The sequence below is a fragment of the Chlorocebus sabaeus genome, chromosome 16 (genome assembly GCF_047675955.1).
Source record: "Chlorocebus sabaeus isolate Y175 chromosome 16, mChlSab1.0.hap1, whole genome shotgun sequence".
NCBI lineage: Eukaryota > Metazoa > Chordata > Mammalia > Primates > Cercopithecidae > Chlorocebus > Chlorocebus sabaeus.
Genome location: NC_132919.1, coordinates 60,559,964 through 60,582,075, shown reverse-complemented (window position 1 = coordinate 60,582,075; position 22,112 = coordinate 60,559,964). Strand labels below are relative to the sequence as shown.

Below are 22,112 nucleotides of genomic sequence, written 5' to 3'. Positions count from 1 at the left end.
AACGCTGGCCCCGACAACTTCAGGTTTCAGGCCTACCCAGGAACCAGGCAAGCCCCCAGAATCCCTAGTCATCAGGTCAGCACCCACAGACTCAGCCTCCATGCTGGCCCATGTGAATATAGGTTCCAGACATACCCAATGACAGGCCAGCCCATCTGGCCCCAGGCTCCAAGCATAACCCAGGATTCAGAGCCAGGTCAGCCAACACAATCCCATGCTTTAGACCCACCCAACCTCCCAGTCAACACCTCTGGCCCAGATCCCAGGCTGGCCACTGGGGCCCCAATATCCATATTAACCCCTGTGGTCCCACATTCCAGGAGACTCAGGGTCCAGGCCTGACTAACAGACCCAGGGTCCAGGCTCATCCCATTAAACTCTGGTGCCAAGCCAGCCCTCAGAAACTAAGATTCCAGGTCCATCCCTACAGAATCATGACCCAGGCCCACCCCTGCACACTCAGGCCCCAGGTCTGTCCCAGTGAACCAAAGAACCAGGCCCATCCCAGAACCTGTCTGGCCCCTGCAGATTCTGGCTTAAACCCACCCTAGAACCAGGTCAGCCCTTGTGGATCCAGGTTTCAGGCTAGCCCTAGTGGATACAGATTTCAGGCTTACCATGCAAACCCAGACTCCAAGCTCACTCCCATGGACCAAAACAACACATCTACCCAGTGGATCCAGGCTCCAAGCTCAAACATGAGGACCAAGATACCAGGCCCACCCACTTTCTGACTCTGCCTGAGGATTATAGGAGAGAGCCTACCAATAGGCCAAACAGCCTGCCCAGAATCTCTGGACAGGCTGAATAGTGACTGGCTTTCTCAAATGAAGCCAGTCTACAAAGACTATAGTAATTTCCTACTTCTTCAAATGTGCAGACACCAACATAAAGCCACAAGCAACATAAAAAAACAAGGAGACATACCCCAGCAAAAGAAAATAATCTCCCAATAGCTGACCCCAAAGAAATGAAAATATATAAACTGCCTGACAAATAATTCACACTAATGGTTTTAAGGAAGCTCAGTCAGCTTCAAGAAAATACAGAGAAATAATTTAATGAAATCAGAAAAACAGTAAGTGTACAAAATGAGAAATTTAACAGAGAAATTTTTTAAAAAATCAAATTCTGGAGCTGAAAAATGAATGAAAAGAAAAATATAACAGAAAGCATTCACAACCAAATTGATCAAGCAAAACAAAAAAATTCTGTAAACTCAAATATACAGGTTATTAGAAAATACGCAGTCAGAGAAGAAATAGGAAGAAGACTGGAAAGGAATGAAGAAAGTTTACGGGACATATAGGATAGGATCAAAAGAACAAATATTCAAGTCATAGGAGCTAAAGAAGAAAAAAAGAGACAAAGGTGTAGAAAGTTTATTTAAAGAAATAATAGCTAAAAACTTTCCAAATTGAGGGAAAGATATATATATCCTGGTACAAAAAGGTCAAAAGTCTCCAATCAGATTTAATTCAAGCAAGACTATACCAAGGCATGTTACAATCAAACTGTCAAATATAAAGAACAAATGGAGGATTCTGAAAATATCAAGAGAAAAGCAAGTTATACACAAGAGACTTCCAATAAGACTAGCAGTAGATTTCATGGAGGAAACCTTACAGGCCAGAAAAGAGAAAGATGACATATTCCAAGTACTGAAAGACAATAACTGCCAACCAAGAATATTGTGAGTGGCAAAGCAGTCTTTGAGAAATAAAGAAAAGATAAAAATGTACCAAGACACAAAAAAGCCTTAGGGAGTTCATGACCACTAGACTTGTCTTACAAAAATGCTCAAGTGAAATCTTGATGCTTAAAGAAGAAGACACTAATGAATAACAAAAAAATACATATAAAAAGATAAAACTCACCAGTAACAGTAAGTAAACAGTCAAATACAGAATACTCTAATAATATCATGTTGTGGAAATGACTTATATCTTTAGTATGAAGATAATATATTGTTTAAATATCATAGCAACAATAATTTCTTTCTATACAATATAAAAAGATGTAAACAATCAACAGAGTAAAAAGACAGCCTACACAATGAGAAAAATATTTGCAAGCCCTATATTGAATAAGGGGTTAATATCCAAAATATATATGGAACTCAAACAACTCAATGGTAAGAACACTAATAACCTGATTTTAAAATGGGCAAAGGATCTCAAGAGACATTTCTCAAAAGAAGACATGCAAATAGCCACCAGATATATGAAAAACTGCCCAACATTCCTAATAATCAGAGAAATGCTGATTAAAACAATATTGAGATATCACGTCACACCTATTAGAAGGGCTATCAACAAAAACAGCAAGACCAGCCCCTACAGACTAAGGTTCCTGGCTAGGAATTGGATATTGGCGCCCCAGCAGCCCAAAAAGAAAAAAAGATCAGTATTAGAGGGGATGTGGAGAAAAGAGAACCCTTGCCCAGTGTTAGCAGTAATGTAAATCAGTGCAGCTATTATAGAAAAACACCATGAAGGTTCCTTGAAAAATTAAAAATAGAAATATATGATCCAGCAATCTCACTATTAGGCATAAATCCAAAGAAAATGAAATCGGTATATTGAAGAGCTATCTGCATCCCAATGTTCATTGCAGCAATAGCCAAGATATAGAATCAATATAAAGTGTCCATCAACAAATAAATGAAGAAAATGTGATATACACACACACACGTACACACACATACACAATGAAATGTTATTCAGTTTTCAAAAAGAAGGAAATCTTGTCATTTAGTACAACATGGATGAACCTAGAGAACACTACGTTAAGTGAAATAAGCCAGGCACAGAAAGGCAAATACCACATGATCACACTTATATGTGGATTCCAAAAAAGGTGAACTTACAAAAGTAGAAAAATGGTGGTTATGAGGCCAGGCGACAAGGAGTGGAGTTGGGAGATACTGGTCAAAGGATACAACATTTAAGTTAGATGAGAGAGATCAGTTCTAGAGATCTATTGTACAGCATAGCAACTTTAGTTAATAACAATGGATTGTATTTCAAAAATCACTATGAGAGTACATTTTAAGTATTCTCATTACAAAAAAAATGATAAGTCTGTGAGGTAATTCATGTATCAAGCTCAATTTAGCCATTTGACAATGTGTACATATTTCAAAACATCACGTTGTACACATACAATTTTGTCCAGGTGCGGTGGCTCATGCCTGTAATCCTAATGCTTTGAGAAGTCAAGGCAGGAGGATCGCTTGAGGCCAACAGCTCAAGACCAGCCTGGGAAAAACAGTAAGATCCCATCTCTACCAAAAAAAAATTTAATTAGCTGGACGTGGTGGCACAGCTATAGTCCTGGCTACTCAGGAAGCTGAAATGGGAGGACTGCTTGATCCCAGTGAGCTCTGATCGTACCACTGCACTCCAGCTGGGCAAAAGAGAGACTCTATCTCTAGAAAAAAACAAAAAACAAAAGACAAAACAGAAAGACAAACCCTGCCTACCATGCATCACGTTTCATATTTGTTTCAAATGCAACCTCTTCCTAGAATATACCATTATTTTAACTAAAACCTGAAAACCTAGATTATATAAAATACTAAAACTATATTATCAATTGGGTTTATAAGCAATATCTCAATCCTACCTCTTTCTCACGTATTCGAGAGAGAAAATGATCATCATGGAAACTGCTGGATTTTCTCAGGCTAAATTTCGGTGTCATCTGCTGAATGAACAGGAGTTATTTAATACGTTTTGAGATCTGGTTTATCCTTAATCCCAAAGAAAACTCCTAAATCGCCTGTGGCCCACACCAAAATAGTACTAACATTGCAGGAAAAAATCACGTCCAAGTGATAAAATTCAATTATCTTTCCTAATGTAGATCTGCATTATTTTCTATAAATAACTTGGTGATTATTTTATTTTAAAATACCTGCCCCTAGAAAATGTCCAATGGATTTCTCACATACCAGAGAAACTGGGATAGGCTTCTGTCTCAGGTATCGAGGATTTTCTATCTGAAAATTTAAAAATAAAACAAAATAAGGATTTATTAATTTTGGAGTTTTAATTATTATTTAATAAAATATAGAATTAAGTTGCCATATGAAACATTTTCTAGATTTCTTAATATTTAATTCATTTTTAGAATGGGTATTGTATGATACATTTTTAGTGGTTCCCTACAAATAAAATATAATACATAAACTCCTTTGCATGCCAAAATGAACCTACATGATCCTCTCACTGCCTAACTGCCCACTCTCATCTTCCATTACCCTTCACCTCACATTTTATGCTCCCAGGATCCACAATGACTTATATTGCCAGAACGTGGCAGATGTTCTCATGCCTGTCCACCTCTGAATTTCTCTGCCCAGCCCTCCAAACCCTATAAGCACATACCTATTTGTTCTTAGAGTCTCAATTTAATCACTGCACTCCCAGACATATTTGGTATATGAATCCTTAAACATACCTTTCCAATAGCAAAGAGAACACAAAATTCCTTTATGACTCTCCCTAAATCTCCCTTTCAGATTCATCTATCTCCACCATACCCCACATTCCCAGGACACCAGACAATTTGTTTTAACTTAAAAGCACTATACTGTCTCCCATGTCTGAGTTTTTGCAACCTGTAAGATCATTCCCCCAACTTCTACACATGGTTAACTTACTCAAGACTCACAGTTTAAAAATCATCTCCCCCAGGAAACTTAGTTCCTACTACTCCAGTAGTAACCCTGGATGCTGGTTCCCTTTTAAAATCTGGCATCTCCCTGTTTCGAAACAGTGTGGACTCTGAAAGCAGAGACCATGACTGCCCTGTTCACCACTCTATCCCTAACACCCAACTCAGCACCCAATGAATAATTCTTCGGAAAGAAGGAAGAAACACGAGGAGAGAAAGGAGTAACCTGTACCTGATTCCACCTTCTTATCAGCTCCTAAAGTATCCCATGCCCACTCTCTCATAGCCCTTATGTAATACTTTCAGTGTTTATCAGTATGTCTCCACATCTCTCTCTTTGAACAGAAGGAGTACAGGGATGACGTCTTCTAAGTTCTGTATCTCTGGTACCTAGCACAATATCTAATGTATAGTAGCCTTTCAATAAAGTATTTATTGCATGAATATACTATATGATAAAGTAGACACACTGATAGTTATCTCTACTATTTCACTCACAAATAAAGTAATAATTAAAAATCATTACCATGAAAGTCTAATTTCTTCATATCAGAAACCCACAAATTACTACATGGATAATCTCACAAAGTACATGAACACTAACCATCGCTTCAACCTAGGGTAGCGGTTCTTACCCTTGTTAAATTAAGATTAACCTAAAGCTGCCTCGTCACATATTTTTAATTCAGCCTAATTTCTCCATACATGGTGAACTGTAACCTAACTGGATGTGTAAACAGACTACAGCTTACTCTTGTGCCACTCACTGAGTTTTGGCCAAAGGCAATCAATTGTTCAAACCAGATTCAAATAAGGCAAAAGCAGAGCTGTAACCAATCCTGCTGTTTCTGTACCTCGCTTCCATTTTTTGTACGTCACTATCCTTCTGTCCATAAATCTTCAATCATCCAGTAGTGCTGCAGCTTCTCTGAACCTATTATGATTCAGGGACTGCCTGATCCATGAATCATTCTTTGCTCACTAAACTCTGTTCAGTTTAATTTCTTTAAGGTTTTTCTTTTAACATCCTGGAGTGTACTATGAGGATCAAATGATAAACATTTCAAATACAAATTACTGGATTCTACTTCTCCAAAATCGCATTGTGTTTTCAAAAAGCTCCCCAAATTATTTATTATGGCTAATAATTCTTGAAAATGAACAATCCACACCCAATTTGACAATAAAGATAAGGGTGAATGAAGAATCAATTAATCAAAAAATGTAGAAGTCATAACATAATAGAATGTAATCAAGTAAAACTTAAAAAGAGTATAGCAATAGACAGGATATAAAGTGTAATTATTTTAGCATCTAGATTAAAGGAAATACACAAAACAATTTTCTTTCATGTGAATGCCAGTTTCTAAAAGGTAATGGCAACTGTATGAATTTAAATGTCTCTCCCCATCCTTCAAAGACGCAAACAGATTGATAAAGAGACCAAATAAAAATGCCCATCATCCATGACTACATCATAAAAAGGAGAAAGAGAATACAAATCCCTGGATTAACACGTAGGTGGCTAAATAAAGACACCAAATCAGCAGAATTAGATCCTGAGCCAAACCAGAGTGGTAGCACGGGGGGAAAAAAGAAAGTACCTCAGGGTCCTAGTAGTGGTGGAACTAAATATCATCAAACAATGACCTGTCAAAGAAGAGTGGCCTACCTTAAGCAGGCCACACAAAAAAACTTAATGGCTCAAAGTGCCAGAGATGGGCACAAAAGGAGGAGCTTGGAAACTACGAAGAAACCAGAAAGGCAGTTCTAGGAAGGAATCACTTCTGAGATAGAGAGAAGCACCTTTGAAGGAAGGCTGTTCATGATAAAGGGAAAGAAAAAAGCAGCTGAAGATAAGGGCCCTACAGAAACAAGACAGAATCAACGACCAAAAGAAGACAAGCCATGGCCGGGCTCTGTGGCTCTCGCCTATAATCTCAGCATTTCAGGAGGCCAAGGCAGGCAGATTACCTGAGGTCAGGAGTTCAAGATCAGCCTGGCCAACATGGTGAAACCCTGTCTCTACTAAAAATATAAAACTTAGCAGGGCATAGTGGCAGGTGACTGTAATCTCAGCTATTCAGGAGGCTGAAGCAGGAGGATCTCTTGAACCCAGGAGGCGGAGGCTGTAGTGAGCTGAGATCACGCCACTGCACTCCAGCCTGGGTGACAAGAGCGAAACTCCATCTCAAAAAAAAAGAAGACAAGCCAGGCTAACAACCACAAAAGGCACCATTTGTTAAAGAAATTAAACTTCAGTGTAGCAGAGGAGGAAATAAAGTAATAAACTGTCACTATAGTTACCTTTTTTCTCTTGTACAACTCTTTTTTTTTAAGATTAACTAATTAATTAATTATTTTGAGACGGAGTCTCGCTCTGTCGCCCAGGCTGGAGTGCAGTGGTGTGATCTGGGCTCACTGCAAGCTCTGCCTCCCAGGTTTACACCATTCTCCTGCCTCAGCCTCCCAAGTAGCTGGGACTACAAGGGACTGCCACCAAGAAATAAAGTAAGCCACCCACTACCACCTCCCACACGGTCACTGGCTATTACTTGTTCAGAAAAATCTAATAGATAATCATGAACAGAAAAAGAATCCAATATCCATAAAAACTTACTATATAAAATAAAAAAATCAAAATCAAGACCTGCCAGCAGAAGGAAACACTTTTTTAAAAAGCTATAAATACAGGAAAACAGTAATACAGCCTTCCTTTTCATTCCCATGTCTCCCCACTCTCATACATCAGGGTTTTTGTGCAACCCACTTAAAGTAGGACACTCCCCTACATGTCAATACTTCATAATATTTTTGTTCCACCACCACTAGGACAACACATATTCAAATATAACTTTTAAATAACTTCAGGCATAAAAATACTACAAATCAAAATAAAGACAAAAATAGAAAGATCTTAAATAGGAGGTGACTAGATTCAGGAAAAAAAAATATGGAACAGTAACACAAAAATCATCCAAGAAATGAAGACTAAATTAAGAGTTGTACAAGAAAGAGGCTGGGCGCGGTGGCTCACACCTGCAAACCCAGCACTTTGGGAGGCCGAGGCAGGCAGATCACAAGGTCGAGTTCTAGACCATCCTGGCTAACACGGTGAAACCCTGTCTCTACTAAATATGCAAAAAAATTAGCCGGGAGTGGTGGCAGGCCCCTGTAGTCCCAGCTACTCAGGAGGCTGAGGCAGGAGAATGGCGTGAACCCAGGAAGCAGAGCTTGCAGTGAGCCGAGATCACGCCACTGCACTCCAGCCTGGGTGACAGAGCGAGACTCTATCTCAAAAAAAAAAAAAAAAAAAAAATTCCACAACCATTCATGATTTTTTAAAATATCCTGACAAAATAGAGACATTCTTAATTTGATAAATGGAACTTACTAAAAAAACTGTAAGTAAGAAAAAAACTACAAGTATGAAAAACCGGCCAGGTGCAGTGGCTCACACCTGTAATCCCAACACTTTGGGAGGCTGAGCTGGGCGGATCACCTGAGGTCAGGAGATCGAGACCAGACCGGCTAACATGGTAAAACCCTGTTTCTCCTAAAAACACAAAAAATTAGCCAGGCATGGTGGTGCATACCTGTAATCCCAGCTGCTCAGGAGGCCGAGGGAGGAGAACTGCTTGAACCCAGGAGGTAAAGGTTGCAGTGGACCGAGATAGTGCCATTGCACTGAGTGAATAAGAGTGAAATTCGATCTCAAAAAAAAAAAAAAAAAAACATGAAAAACTGAAAGCATTCCCTTTAAGATTGGGAACAATACAATGAGTACCACCCACTATGAATATGCTCCTATTCGACAATGTAGTAGAATCCTAAACAGCATTTTTTTAAAAAGAAGAAAAAGGAGGAGGGTAGAAAGAGAGAAGAGGGTACAAGATTAGGAGTAAAAACTAGAACACCTCATCATTTGCAGATACCTCTCTACATAGAACTCTATGAGTGAATAAATAAACAAATAAATGATAGAACTAATAAGAGTTTGGCAAAGTTGCCAGATGCCAAATCAACATATAAAAGTCAACTGCGATCAAAGAGGCAAAGCAAAATGTTCAAATAGAAGCCTTTAGCAATTTTCCCCACAGCACGAACACCAAATTGAACAACTATTCACATAAAAAAGCACCTTCATAAGAAGGAAAAATCAGGTTAGTGATCACAGCACCTGGTTTTAGCATATTAAGGAATGAGATGCCAAAGAAGGTAGGAAAGACAGTCTTAAATCGCCGACATCACCCTTCTCCTATCCCCCAGCAGTGGCTACGCGGCATGAAGAGAGAATCTGTGTATTTGGGGAAGGGAGAGCACAGTGATTGTGGGATTTTGCGTTGAAACTCGGTGCTGCCCTGTCACAGCAGAAAGAAACAGCAGGCAGAATTCAGCCTGCACCCACAGATCTATCCTACAAGAAACGTTAAAGGAATTTCTTTGATCTGAAAGGAAAGGACATCAATGCACAATAATGAGTCATCTAAAGGTATAAAACTCACTGGTAAGTACACAGAAAAACATAGACTATTATAACACTGTAATTGTGGTATGTAAACTACTCATATCTGAAGTAGAAAGACTAAAAGATGAACCACTCAAAAATAATAACTGTAACAATTTTTCAAGACATAGTGTAATAAGATAGAAACAACGAAAAGTTGGCCGGGCGCGGTGGCTCAAGCCTGTAATCCCAGCACTTTGGGAGGCCGAGACTGGCGGATCATGAGGTCAGGAGATCAAGACCATCCTGGCTAACACGGCGAAACCCCGTCTCTACTAAAAAAAATACAAAAAACTAGCCGGGCGAGGTGGCGGGCACCTGTAGTCCCAGCTACTCGGGAGGCTGAGGCAGGAGAATGGCGTAAACCCGGGAGGCGGAGCTTGCAGTGAGCTGAGATCCAGCCACTGCACTCCAGCCTGGGCGACAGAGAGAGACTCCATCTCAAAAAAAAAAAAAAAGAAAAAAGAAACAACGAAAAGTTAACAAGTGGGGGGATGAAGCTAAACTGTAGAGTCTTTTTATTAGTTTTCTCTTTGCTTGTTTATGCAATCAGTGTTCAATGATCAGCAGTTTAATATAATGCATTAAATTACATGCACACTTCATGGTAACCTCAAGCCGAAAAACCTACAAGAAATGCACAAAAAATAAAAACCAAGAAATTAAAACATACCACGTGAGTAAATGGCTTTCACTAAAAGGAAGACAGGAAGGAAGGAAAAAGGAAAAGAAGACCACAAAACAACCAGAAAACAACCAACAAAATGTCAGGAGTAAGTCCTTACTTATCAGGAATAACATTCAATTTAAATGAACTAAACTCTCCAATCGAAAGACATAGAGTAGCTAAATGAAAACACACCTGGGTCAGGCACAGTGGCTCATGCCTGTAATCCCAGCACTTTGGGAGGCCATGGTGGGTAGATTACTTGAGCTCAGCAGTTCAAGACTAGCTTGGGTAACACTGCAAAACGCTGTGTTTACAAAATTTCCAAAAATTTGCTGGACTTGGTAGCGTGCACCTATAGTCCCAGCTACTTGGGAGGCTGAGGTGGAAGGATGGTTTGAATCCAGGAGTCAGAGGTTGCAGTAGCCAAGATCATGCCACTGCACTCCAGCCTGGGTAACAGAGCCAGACTCCATCTCAAAAAAATGAACCTAAAAAATATTTACAGAACATTTCATCCAAAGGATGCATAGTAAACATTCCTCTCATCCACATATGGATTATCCACAAGGACAGACCATATGTTAGGCCACAAAACAAGTCTTTAAAAACTTTTTTGAATTTAAATTGCATCAAGTATCTTCTCTGACCATGAGTTAATAAAACTAGAAATCAGTAACAAGAAGAATTTTGAAAACTATACGAATAAATGGAAATTAAATATGCTCCTGAATGACCCATGGGTCAATAAAAAAATAAAGAAGGAAATAAAGAAGGAAATCTTCTTGAAACAAATAAAAATGAAAATACAACATACCAAAATCTATGGGATACAGTAAAAGCAGTAGTAAGAGACAAGTTTATAGCAAGAAGTATCAACATGAAAAAGGTAGAAAAACTTCAAATAAACAACCTAGTGATACATCTTAAAGAATTAGAAAAGCTAGAGCAAACCAAACCCAAAATTAGTAGAATAGAAATAATAAAGATCAGAGCAGAAATAAATGAAATGAAAATTTAAAAAACACAAAAAATCAACAAAACAAAAAGTTAGTTTCTTCAAGAGATAAAACCAACAAGCCTTCAACCAGATGAAGTAGGGAAAAAAGACAGAAGATTCAAATAAAATCAGAGATGAAAAAGAGACATTACAACTGATATGGCAGAAATCAAAAAATCACTAGAGGCTACTATGAGCAACTACATGCTAATAAATTTGAAAACTTAAAAGAAATGGATAAATTCCTAGATACATACAACCTACCAAGAGTGAACAAGAAAGAAATCTAAAACCTGACCAGAACAAAAACAAGTAATAAGATTGAAGCTGTAATAAAAAATCTCCCAACAAAGAAAAGCCTAGGACCCAATGGCTTCACTGCTGAATTTTACCAAACATTTCAAAAAGAACTAATATCAATCCTACTCAAACTATTCCAAGAAATAGAGGAGGAACAAATATTTCCTAATTCATTCTACAAGGCTAATATTACCCTGATACCAAAACCAGACAAAGACACATCAAAAAAAGAAAACTAGAGGCCAATATGACTAATGAACATTGATGCAAAAATCTTCAACAAAATACTAACATACTGAATTCAACAACACATAAAAAAAATCATTCATCATGACCAAGTAGGATTTATTCCAGGGATGTAAGGATGGTTCAATATAGGCAAATCAATCCATGTGATAAATCATAACAACATAATGAAGGACAAAAACCGTATGATCATGTCAATTGATGCTGAAAAAGCATTTAATAAAATTCAGCATCCCTTCATGACAAAAATCCTGAAAATTTTGGGAAAGAAGAAACATACTTCAGTACTTCAAAAGTCACATACAACAGACCCACAGCTCATATCTGTATTGAATAAGGAAAAACTGAAAGCCTTTCCTATAAGATCTGGAATATGACAAGATGGCCACTTTCATTAATGTTATTCAACATAGTACTGGAAGTCCTAGCTAGAGCAATCAGATAAGAGAAAGAAATAAAGGGCATGCAAATTGGAAAGGAAGAAATCAAATTATGCTTGTTTGCAGATTATATAATCCTGTATCTTAAAAAAACTTAAAGACTACAACAAAAAACTATAAGAACTGAGAAACAAATTTAGTAAAGTTGCAGAATACAAGATCAACATACAAAAATTAATAGCATTTCTATATGCCAACTGCAAACAACCTGAAAAAGAAATCAAGAATGTAAATTCCATTTACAATAGATACAAATAAAACACCTAGATATTAACTTAAATAAAAGAGTGAAAGATCGGTACAACAAAAACTATAAAACACTAATGCAAGAATTTGAAGAAGTGACAAAGAAATGAAGATATTCCATGTTCATGAATTGGAAGAATCAAAATTGTTAAAATGTCCATACTACCCAAAGCAATCTACAGAGTCAAGGCAATTACTATAAAAATACCAACAACATTCTTCACAAAAATAGAAAAAAAAAAATACTAACATTTATATGGAACCAAAAAAAAGACTGAGAATAGCCAAAGCTATCCTGAGCAAAAAGAATAAAACTGGAGGAATCACATTACCTGACTTCAAACTATACTACAGAGCTACAGTAACCAAAACAGCATGGTACTGGCATAAAAACAGACACACGCACCAATGAAACAGGATAGAGAACCCAGAAGTCAATCCATATATTTACAGGGAACTTATTTTTGACAAAGATCACAAGAATACATACAATGGGGAAAGGATAGTCTCATCAATAAATGATGCTGGGAAAGCTGGATATCCACATGCAAAACAATGAAATTAGAGCCCTATCCCTTGTCATACATAAAAATCAAATAAAATATAGGAAAAACTTAAATCTAAGACCTCAAACTAGGAAACTACTAAAAGAAAACATTGGGGAAACTCACTAGGACATCAGAGTAGGCAAAGATTTCTTGAGTAATTACCGCACAAGCACAAGCAACCAAGCAAAAATAAACAAATGAGATCTCATCATGTTAAAAAGCTTCTGCACAAGCCGGGCGTGGTGGCTCAAGCCTGTAATCCCAGCACTTTGGGAGGCGGAGACGGGTGGATCACGAGGTCAGGAGATCGAGACCATCCTGGCTAACACGGTGAAACCCCGTCTCTACTAAATATTACAAAAAACTAGCCGGGCGAGGTGGCGGGTGCCTGTAGTCCCAGCTACTCGGGAGGCTGAGGCAGGAGAATGGCGTGAACCCGGGAGGCGGAGCTTGCAGTGAGCCGAGATCTGGCCACTGCACTCCAGCCTGGGCGACAGAGCAAGACTCCGTCTCAAAAAAAAAAAAAAAAAAAAAAAAAAAAAACCTTCTGCACAACCAAGGAAACAATCACAAAAAATGAAGAGACAACCCACAGAATAGGAGAAAATATTTGCAAACTACCCCTGTGACGAGGGATTAATAACCAGAATATATAAGGAGCTCAAACAACTCTATAGGAAAAAAAACTAATAATCTGACTTGAAAATGGGCAAAAGATCTGAATAGACATGTCTTAAAAGAAGACATACAAATGTCAAACAGGCATATGAGAAGATGTACTTATCATCAGATAAATGCAAGTCAAAACTACAATGAGATATCATCTCACCCCAGATAAAATGGCTTCTATCCAAAAGACAGGCAATAATAAATGCTGACAAGGATGTGGAGAAAATGAAACTTTTGTACAATGTTAATTTCCATAGTGGCAAATTAGTACAGCCACTATGGAAAACAGGGTAGAGGTTCATCAAAAAACTAAAAATAGAACTAACATAGATCCAGCAATCCCACTGCTAGGTATATACCCAAAAGAAAGGAAATCAGTGTATCAAAGAGATACCTGCATGCCCATCTTTGTTGTAGTACTGTTCACAATAGTGTAGATTTGGAAGCAAGCTAAGTGTCCATCAACAGATGAATGGAAAAAGAAAATGTGTTACTTATACATAATGGAGTACTATTCAGCCATAAAAAGGAATGAGATCCTGTCGTTTGCAAAAACTTGGATGGAACTGGAGATCATTAAGTTCTGTGAAATAAGCCAGGAACAGTAAGACAAACTTCACATGTTCTCAAATATTTGTGGGAGCTAAAAATTAAAACAATTGAACTCTGCAGATTGACAGTAGGATGATGGTTCACAGAGGCTGGGAAGGATAGAGGAGGTTGGGGAAAGTGGGGATGGTTAATGGGTACAAAAATATAGTTAGAATGAATAAGATCTAGTATTTGATAGCACGATAGGGTGATACAGTCAAGAGTGATTTACTGAACATTTTTAAATAACTGTAAGAGTGTAATTGGATTGTTTGTAACACAAATAAAGGATCAATGTTTGAGATGACAGATATCCCATTTATCCTGATGTCATTATTATGTATCATACACCTGTTATCAAAATACCTCATTTACCTCATAAATATACATACCTACTATGCTCCCATACAAATTTAAATTTTTTTTTTACATTAAAAAAAATCAACTCCATTTCTGAAATGAGTAAAACTCATCTAGGAGAAGAGTTTACAAAGATATAATTTCTAATATACTGCACAATTCTAGATAAACTGACAAAATGATACCCTAGACCTTTATAGAGCAAACAAGCTTTATCAAAAGATTAGGGCTAAAGACTGAAAAAAAAATAGACAGTAGAATCCATTTTGGACAGTCTCAATGTTGCAAAAAATGTCAGTTCTTAAGTTGATCTAGCAATTAAATGTGATCCAAACCAGAATTCCAACAGGGTTTTTGTAAAACTTATAATGACCTCATAAAATGTATATAAACAAAAATGGGGCAAAAGTAGCCAAGACATGCCTGATGAAAAAAATCAAGGTGGGGCAATTGGCAATTTATAAAGATATAATTAAACCATCCAGGCATGGTGGCTCACACCTGTAATCTCAGCACTTCGGGAGGCCGAGGTGGGCAGATCATGAGGTCAGGAGATTGAGACCATCCTGGCTAACACAGTGAAATCCTGTCTCTATTAAAAATACAAAAAATTAGCCAGGCATGGTTGCACACGACTGTAGTCCCAGCCACTTGGGAGGCTGAGGCAGGAGAATCACCTGAACCCGGGAGGCGGAGGTTGCAGTGAGCAGAGATTGCGCCACTGCATTCCAGCCTGGCAATGAAGTGAGACTCTGGCTCAAAAAAAAAAAAAGAAAGAAAAGATACAATAAAACTATAGTAATGTAGACAAACCAGTTGAACCAACTAGAAATTGGTAGAAAGAAACTCAAGTATACTTATTTGATAATGTGATTTGTGAAAGATCTAGCATTGCCAATTTTTGAGAAAAGAAGGGAGTGTTCAATAAATAGAAGAATATAAAATCAGATCACTTCCTCACACCACATATAATAAATTCCCAATGGATTAAATGTTATCATTAAAAGCAGAACTACAAAAACTTTCAGAAGACAATTTAGAAGAATGGTGTTATGGCCTCAATCTAGAAAAGATTTGCTAAAACAAGAAATGAAAAAAAAAAAAAAAAGCATAAATACAAAAAATCAACCCAAGATGGATTAAAGACTTAAATGTAAAACCCAAAACTATAAAAACCCTGGAAGAGAACCTAGGCAATACCATCCTGGACATAGGTCCTAGCAAAGATTTTATGACAAAGACACCAAAAGCAATTGCAACAAAAGCAAAAATTGGCAAGTGGGATCTAATTAAATTTAAGAGCTTCTGCACATCTGCACCACAAAAGAAACTATCAAGAGAGTAAACAGACAACCTACAGAATGGGAGAAAATGTTTGCATCTGACTAGGGTTTAATATCCAGCATCAATAAGGAACTTAAACAAATTTACAAGAGAAAAACAAATAACCCCATTAAAAAGTGAGCAAAGGACATGAACAGAGACTTCTCAAAAGAAGACATACATTTGGCCAAGAAGCCTATGGAAAAAAAGCTCAATATCACTGATCATTACAGAAATGCAAATCAGAACCACAATGAGATACCATCTCACACCAGTCAGAATGACTACTATAAAAAAAATTAAAAAGTAACAGATGCTGGCAAGGTTGTGGAGAAATAAGAACACTTACACACTGTTGATAGGAATGTAAATTAGTTCAACCATTGTGGAAAGCAGTATGGCCATTGCTCAAAGAGCTAAAAGCAGAACTACCATTTGAACCAGCAATCTCATTACTGCATATACACCCAGAAGAATATGAATCCTTCTACAGTAAAGACACACGCAAATGTTCATTGCAGTACTATTCACAATAGCAAAGACATCGAATCAACCTAAATGCCCATCAAAGACAGATTGGATAAAGAAAATATGGTACATATACCCACGGAATACTATGCAGTGATAAAAAAGAACGAGATCATTTCTTTTGCAAGAACATGAATGGAGCTAGAGGCTATTGTACTTAGCAAACTATTAAAAACACAAGAACAGAAAAGCAAATACTGTACACCCTCACTTATAAGTGGGAGCTAAATGACAAGAACATATGAACACTAAGAAAGAAAAAATGGACACTGGGGTCTACTTGAGAGGGGAGGGTGGGAGGAGGGAGAGGAGAGAAAAGGGAACTACCGGGTACTGGGCATAATACCTGGGTGATGACATGTGTTTTCCTATGTAGCAAACCTTCACATGTACCCTCAAACCTAAAATAAAGTTTTAAAAAAGCATCAACTAGAGAGAAACTAATAAACTTGACCATTTTAAGAACCTCTCCCAAAAATATATCACCAAGAAAATAATAAAAACAAGTCATAACTGAGAGATGTTTGCACAAATGATTAGTCTCCAAAACATGTAAACAAGTCCTTTAAAAACCAATGAAAAGGCCGGGTGCGATGGCTCACGCCTGTAATCCCAGCACTTTGGGAGGCCAAGGTGGGCGGATCACCTGACATCAGGAGCTCGAGACCAGCCTGGCCAACATGGTGAAACCCCGTCTCTACTAAAAATACAAAAATTAGCTGGGTGTGGTAGCAGGCACCTGTAGTCCCAGCTACTCAGGAGGCTTAGGCAGGAGAATTGCTTGAACCTGGGAGGTGGAGGTTGTAGTGAGCCAAGATCACGCCATCGCATTCCAGCCTGGGGGACAAGAGTGAGACTTCATCTCAAAAAAAAAAAAAAAAATTCAATGAAAAAAAGATGTCAACAGACTTGAAAAAAATGAGGAAAAAAACTTGGGGCACATTTCACTAATGAGGAATTATGAATGGCTCATAAACATATAAAATATGGTCAATACACTTACAAATATAAAAAATATAAAGTAATATCACAATGAGGTGATATTTTACAATTTTATAGATTGGCATAAATTAAAAATTTTCAATAAAAATGTTCAAGATGTGAAACACTACTAGTGGGGTATATGAATTGGTACTTTTACTCTGGGAAACAATCATTAAGATAATAATACAATCTACCTCAACATGGTACCAAAGAAATGCACATATTCTTCAGTAAATAACACAGTACCAGCCGGGTGTGGTGGCTCACGCCTGTAATCTCAGCACTTTGGGAGGCCAAGGCAGGTGGATCACTAGAGGTCAGGAGTTCAAGACCAGCCTGGCCAACATGGCAAAACCCTGTCTCTACTAAAAATTTTTTAGAAATCAGCAGAGCATGGTGGTGCGCACACCTGTAATCCTAGCTACTTCAGAGGCTGAGGCAGGAGAATCACTTGAACCCAAGAAGCAGAGGTTTCAGTGAGCCGAGATCGTACCATTGCACTCCAGCCTAGGCGCCAGAGTGAAACTCCATCTCATAATCCCAGCTACTCTGGAGGCTGAGGCAGGAGACTCACTTGAACCTGGGAGGTAGAGGTTGCAGTGAGCTGAGATCGCACCATTGCACTCCACCCTGGGCAACAAGAGCCAAACTCTGTCTCAAAAAAAAAGTAAATACATAAAATAAAATAAAAATAAGTAGCACAGTGCCATATACACATTGCAACTTGAAAAATAGAGGCAGCAAATTTCCAGCAGGAAGCAAAGTACAGGCAATTAAATATGTACCAGCTGAAGGTATATATATGTATATGTATATATATACACATATATTAGGTAATAATTCTTTATTTTTGGAATGTTGCAGGGTTTTGTATAAAGCAGCATAGAAAGTAACTTCTTCAAAGATACATGCAATTCTGCAGATATACAAAACCCTAATTCATGAAGCAGAATCAAATATAAAGGAAAAAATGAAGAAGAAACAGGAACTTTCAAAGATGCTCAAGCTCTAATTAAGTTTAAAATTTAAAACCAAAAGCCAAGAAAACCATCTGAGATTTATTTTTATTCAGCTCTACATTTACAAGCAGGGTACAAAATATTGGTTCAGCTAATTACAAGGTAGCATTTCAACTATGCAGAAGTAACTCCTATTTCATCCTCTTCATCTTTAAAAGCCATTAAATAAAGAAGCTAAAGACTCATTCTAGCACCATAAATTTCCTTTCTCAAGTTGACAAATAAATAGAAAATGTCTATTCTGATTTTTTAAAGCAACAATAAACACTGTAAACAACAGTGAATTATGTTGTTATTCATTTACAATACACTGGGTTTATCTCATAACCAATTTTAATATGCAATGGAAATTATTCATGGTAAAGCATGTTCTTGAGTCTATTTGGGGGAAATAAGCAATCTATTTTCTGATTTTGTAACAGCAGCCAGATGTGCTTTGAAGTTCAATGTTCCCACTTCGTAATCCACAAGTAACATGGAACTTGAAGCAATCTGTAAACAGTCTTAACATTTACCTTTTTTATGCTCTTTTAGAAAAGTTCTTGTTCTCTCATACTACCTCAAAAAAAGAATACCACAATAAATGTCCAAAACGGAAAATAAAAAGGACTTAAATGAAACACTGAAGTCAAAGAAAATATTGTATAGAAAGCAAAGCTGAAAATAATTAAGTTCCAATGGCACGAATAAATAACATGTCTGCACATTTCTTGCTTAACAGGCAAATAGAATCACAATAATAAAATATGTAATAACTTAGGCTAGACATGAAAACAGACATCTGAATACTTTTTAATGAAAACTGGCTTTTGACATTTTATTTTGTTTATTTTTGTAGCAGATTTGTTTGTTGGTTGTTAGGGTTTTCTGTCCACTTGTTTTTTAAAATTACTTGGCATTTGGTCAAACTGACATAAGCAAAGAACCTCTTATAAAGTAATGGTTATCAAACAGAGAAGTTTTACATTTCCAGAAAACTTAAAAGGCACTTTATCTGATATACCATCTTAGAGAGAAGGACATTGTCAAGCAATATATTACCAGCAACACAACTAAAATAAATGTTTTTAAATCATAGCATCAGTCAGAAGTGACAAAACTCTCTCCATAGAACAAAATAAATTCACTCTTCAACAATGAATTGAATATGCTCCAAAATTATGTTCTTAAGTCAGTATTTTAGAACTTTAAAACCATTTTCCACAGAAAATTTATAATACTATATTCCAAAAGGATTCTCATATAGAAAAGAGAAAAAGCTCTTATATAGGAATAGGAAAAAAGGCAGACAACAGGGGAACTGACAAAGCTTTCAGTAAACACATTACTCTGAGAGGCTATCCAAACTGACAATAAACATATTAAAGTGCACCTAACTTTATTAGTCATCAGGAAAACACATAATAAAACTACACAATACATTGTCACTAACTACTCTCAAGAATGGTCACTTTTTTTAATTACAAAAAAAAAAAGAAAATTACCTGGACAGGCGCAGTGGCTCATGCCTGTAATCCAATACTTTAGGAGGCCAAGGCAGATGGATCATCTGAGATCAGGAGTTCGAGACCAGCCTGGCCAACATGGCAAAACCCTGTCTCTACTAAAAGTATAAAAATTAGCTGGGCATGGTGGCGGACACCTATAATCCTAGCTACTCAGGAAGCTGAAGTAGGAGAATCACTTAAACCTGGGAGGCAGAGGCTGCAGTGAGCCGAGATCACGCCACTGCACTCCAGCTTGGGTAACAGAAATGTGAGAAGCCTGGCCATTGTACTCAGTGTGGCCTTCATTTTGGGGCTAATGTGACAGCTGCCCTCAACAAGCCCCGAAATGAAGGTTAAAGCAGGTCTCAATCAGCCCCAAAATGAAGGCCACACTGAGTACAACGGCCAGGCTTCCCACATTTCTTGCAGGAAGAACAGAGGAAGAAAATTTTGACCCAGCAGAGGGTTAGAAAAAAATTGACCCAGCTACAAGACAAGGGAAGGGTAAGTAATGAAAAAAGTATTTACCAACTTTTCCTTGAAATTTGTAATGTTCCTTACACACCGATTCATAATATCAGCAGATACAGTGCTTACCTATAATTGTGAGAGCTCTGTATCTACCATTATGATCTCTTTTCAATAATTAACATTGTTCTTTTTTGTCCTCTCTCGTTTCTAGATCACACTGAAGACACCATAAAGTTTTCTGTTTTATTGTTCTTTGCAAAGATCCAGCTTCTGTTGCATTGATTAGTTCTAATGCTTTGGGGGAAATTTTGATTGTTTCTTGTATGCTTTTTTAAAATTTTGGCTTGGTTTGTTTTTTTAATTGATTAAATTAAATAAGGGATCTTTGATCCTCAGTTATCACTTTGGGCACATCACAGAATGCTTTGTCAAATTTTACCATTATTTATTTTAGTCTGCACTTGATTTTCATTACTGTTTTTACACAAAGCTATTCAGGAGTGTGTACTTCATTTTAAGCTTTCAGGTGAAAACATGGAAAGGGAACTATCTTTTTGATGTTACTGTCTAGCTTTATTTAAATGAACTCATTTAATTAGAATTTCTTTATGCCCCAATTGAATCAGTTTTATAACTATCCCATGACTATCTGAAGAGTCTATAAATCCATATCCCATTTTTTCAGTTGGTCTTTCTTCCGGAACCATACCTTGTATTCACTTTTAGAAACTGCCATACCATTTTAAAAATAATATATGAAGCACAGTAATTTCTCCAATCTCCTTTTTTTTTAAATTAATGAATTTATTTTTTGAGACAGAGTCTTGCTCTGTTGCCAGGCTGGAAAGCAGTGGCGCGATCTCGGCTCACTGCAGCCTCCGCCTCCCGGGTTCAAGCAATTCTCCTGCCTCAGCCTCCCAAGTAGCTGGAACTACAAGTACATGCCACCATCCCAGCTAATTTTTGTATTTTTAGTAGAGATGGGGTTTCACCATGTTGGCCAGAATGGTCTGGATCTCTTGACCTCATGATCTGCCCACCTCAACCTCCCAAAGTGCTGGGATTACAGGTGTGAGCCACCCCACCCAGCCTCAAAATTTTTTTAGTTCTTTCAAAAAGATAACTCTAGGTGAATCATGGTTTTTAAAAGGAAACATACTACATAGAAAAAGAGAAATTATTAGTCACTCTGATAGGCTTCAGCTCTTTTACCCATCGTTAGCTGTAGCTATAAATAGAATATATCCTTGCAGGTCAGGAGCACAAATAATTTCTTTCTTTTTCTTTAAAACAATAAATAAAACACAAGACAAAAAAAATAAAATGTTGCTCATGGCTGACTCCTCATGGAAAGAACAGAATATATTACCTTTTTTCATTTTTTAAATTTAAATTCACTCCATGGCTCTGTGAGCTTTGACAAAAGCGTACAGTGCTATAACCAGCAAAATACAATGAAAACAGTTCTGTTGGGGAAAACACTCCAGGACATTGGTCTCTGCAAAGATTATTTGAGCAAGACCTCAAAAGCACAAGCAGCCAAAGCAAAAATGGACAGATGGGCCACATCAAGCTAAAAAGCTTCTGCACAGCAAAGGAAACAATGAACAAAGTGAAGAGACAACCCACAAAATGGAAGATATTTGCAAACTAAGCATCTGACATGGGATCAATGACCAAAATATATAAAGAGTTCACACAACTTAATGGGGGGGGGGAAACCCTCATTTTTAAATGGGTAGATCTCAATAGACACTTTTCAGAAGAAGACATACAAATGGCCAGCAGGTATATGAAAAAAATACTCAAATCATTAATCATAAAAGAAATGCACATCAAAACCACAGTAAGATACCATCTCACATCAGTTAAAAATGGCTTGTATCAAAATGACAGGCAATAAAGAATGCTGGCGAGGATGTGGAGAAAGGGGAGCGCCTAGACACTGGTGGTGGGAATGTAAATTAGCACGGCCACTATGGAGAACAGTATGGCAGTTTCTAAAAAATACAAATAGAACTACCATAAGATCCATCAATCCCAATG

The 22,112-nt window shown here is 37.4% G+C and overlaps 1 protein-coding gene across 13 annotated transcripts in view; it reads right to left on the bottom strand.

The window, feature by feature from the left end:
• The window catches only part of CEP112 (centrosomal protein 112), a 549,518-nt gene that overhangs the window by 454,320 nt on the left and 73,086 nt on the right, over window positions 1-22,112 (bottom strand). For 7 of the 13 annotated variants that reach the window (XM_073005103.1, XM_073005113.1, XM_073005115.1 and 4 more), the window contains 2 exons: window positions 3,956-4,003; window positions 3,628-3,708 (listed from right to left, as the gene is read on the bottom strand). The exons of 2 other annotated variants lie outside the window; for them this stretch is intronic. In XM_073005103.1, coding sequence (XP_072861204.1) covers window positions 3,628-3,708; window positions 3,956-4,003 — 129 coding nt within the window. The remainder of the gene's footprint in view (window positions 1-3,627; window positions 3,709-3,955; window positions 4,004-22,112) is intronic. 4 more of the 13 variants (XM_073005106.1, XM_073005105.1, XM_073005110.1 and 1 more) reach the window with 1 other exon arrangement.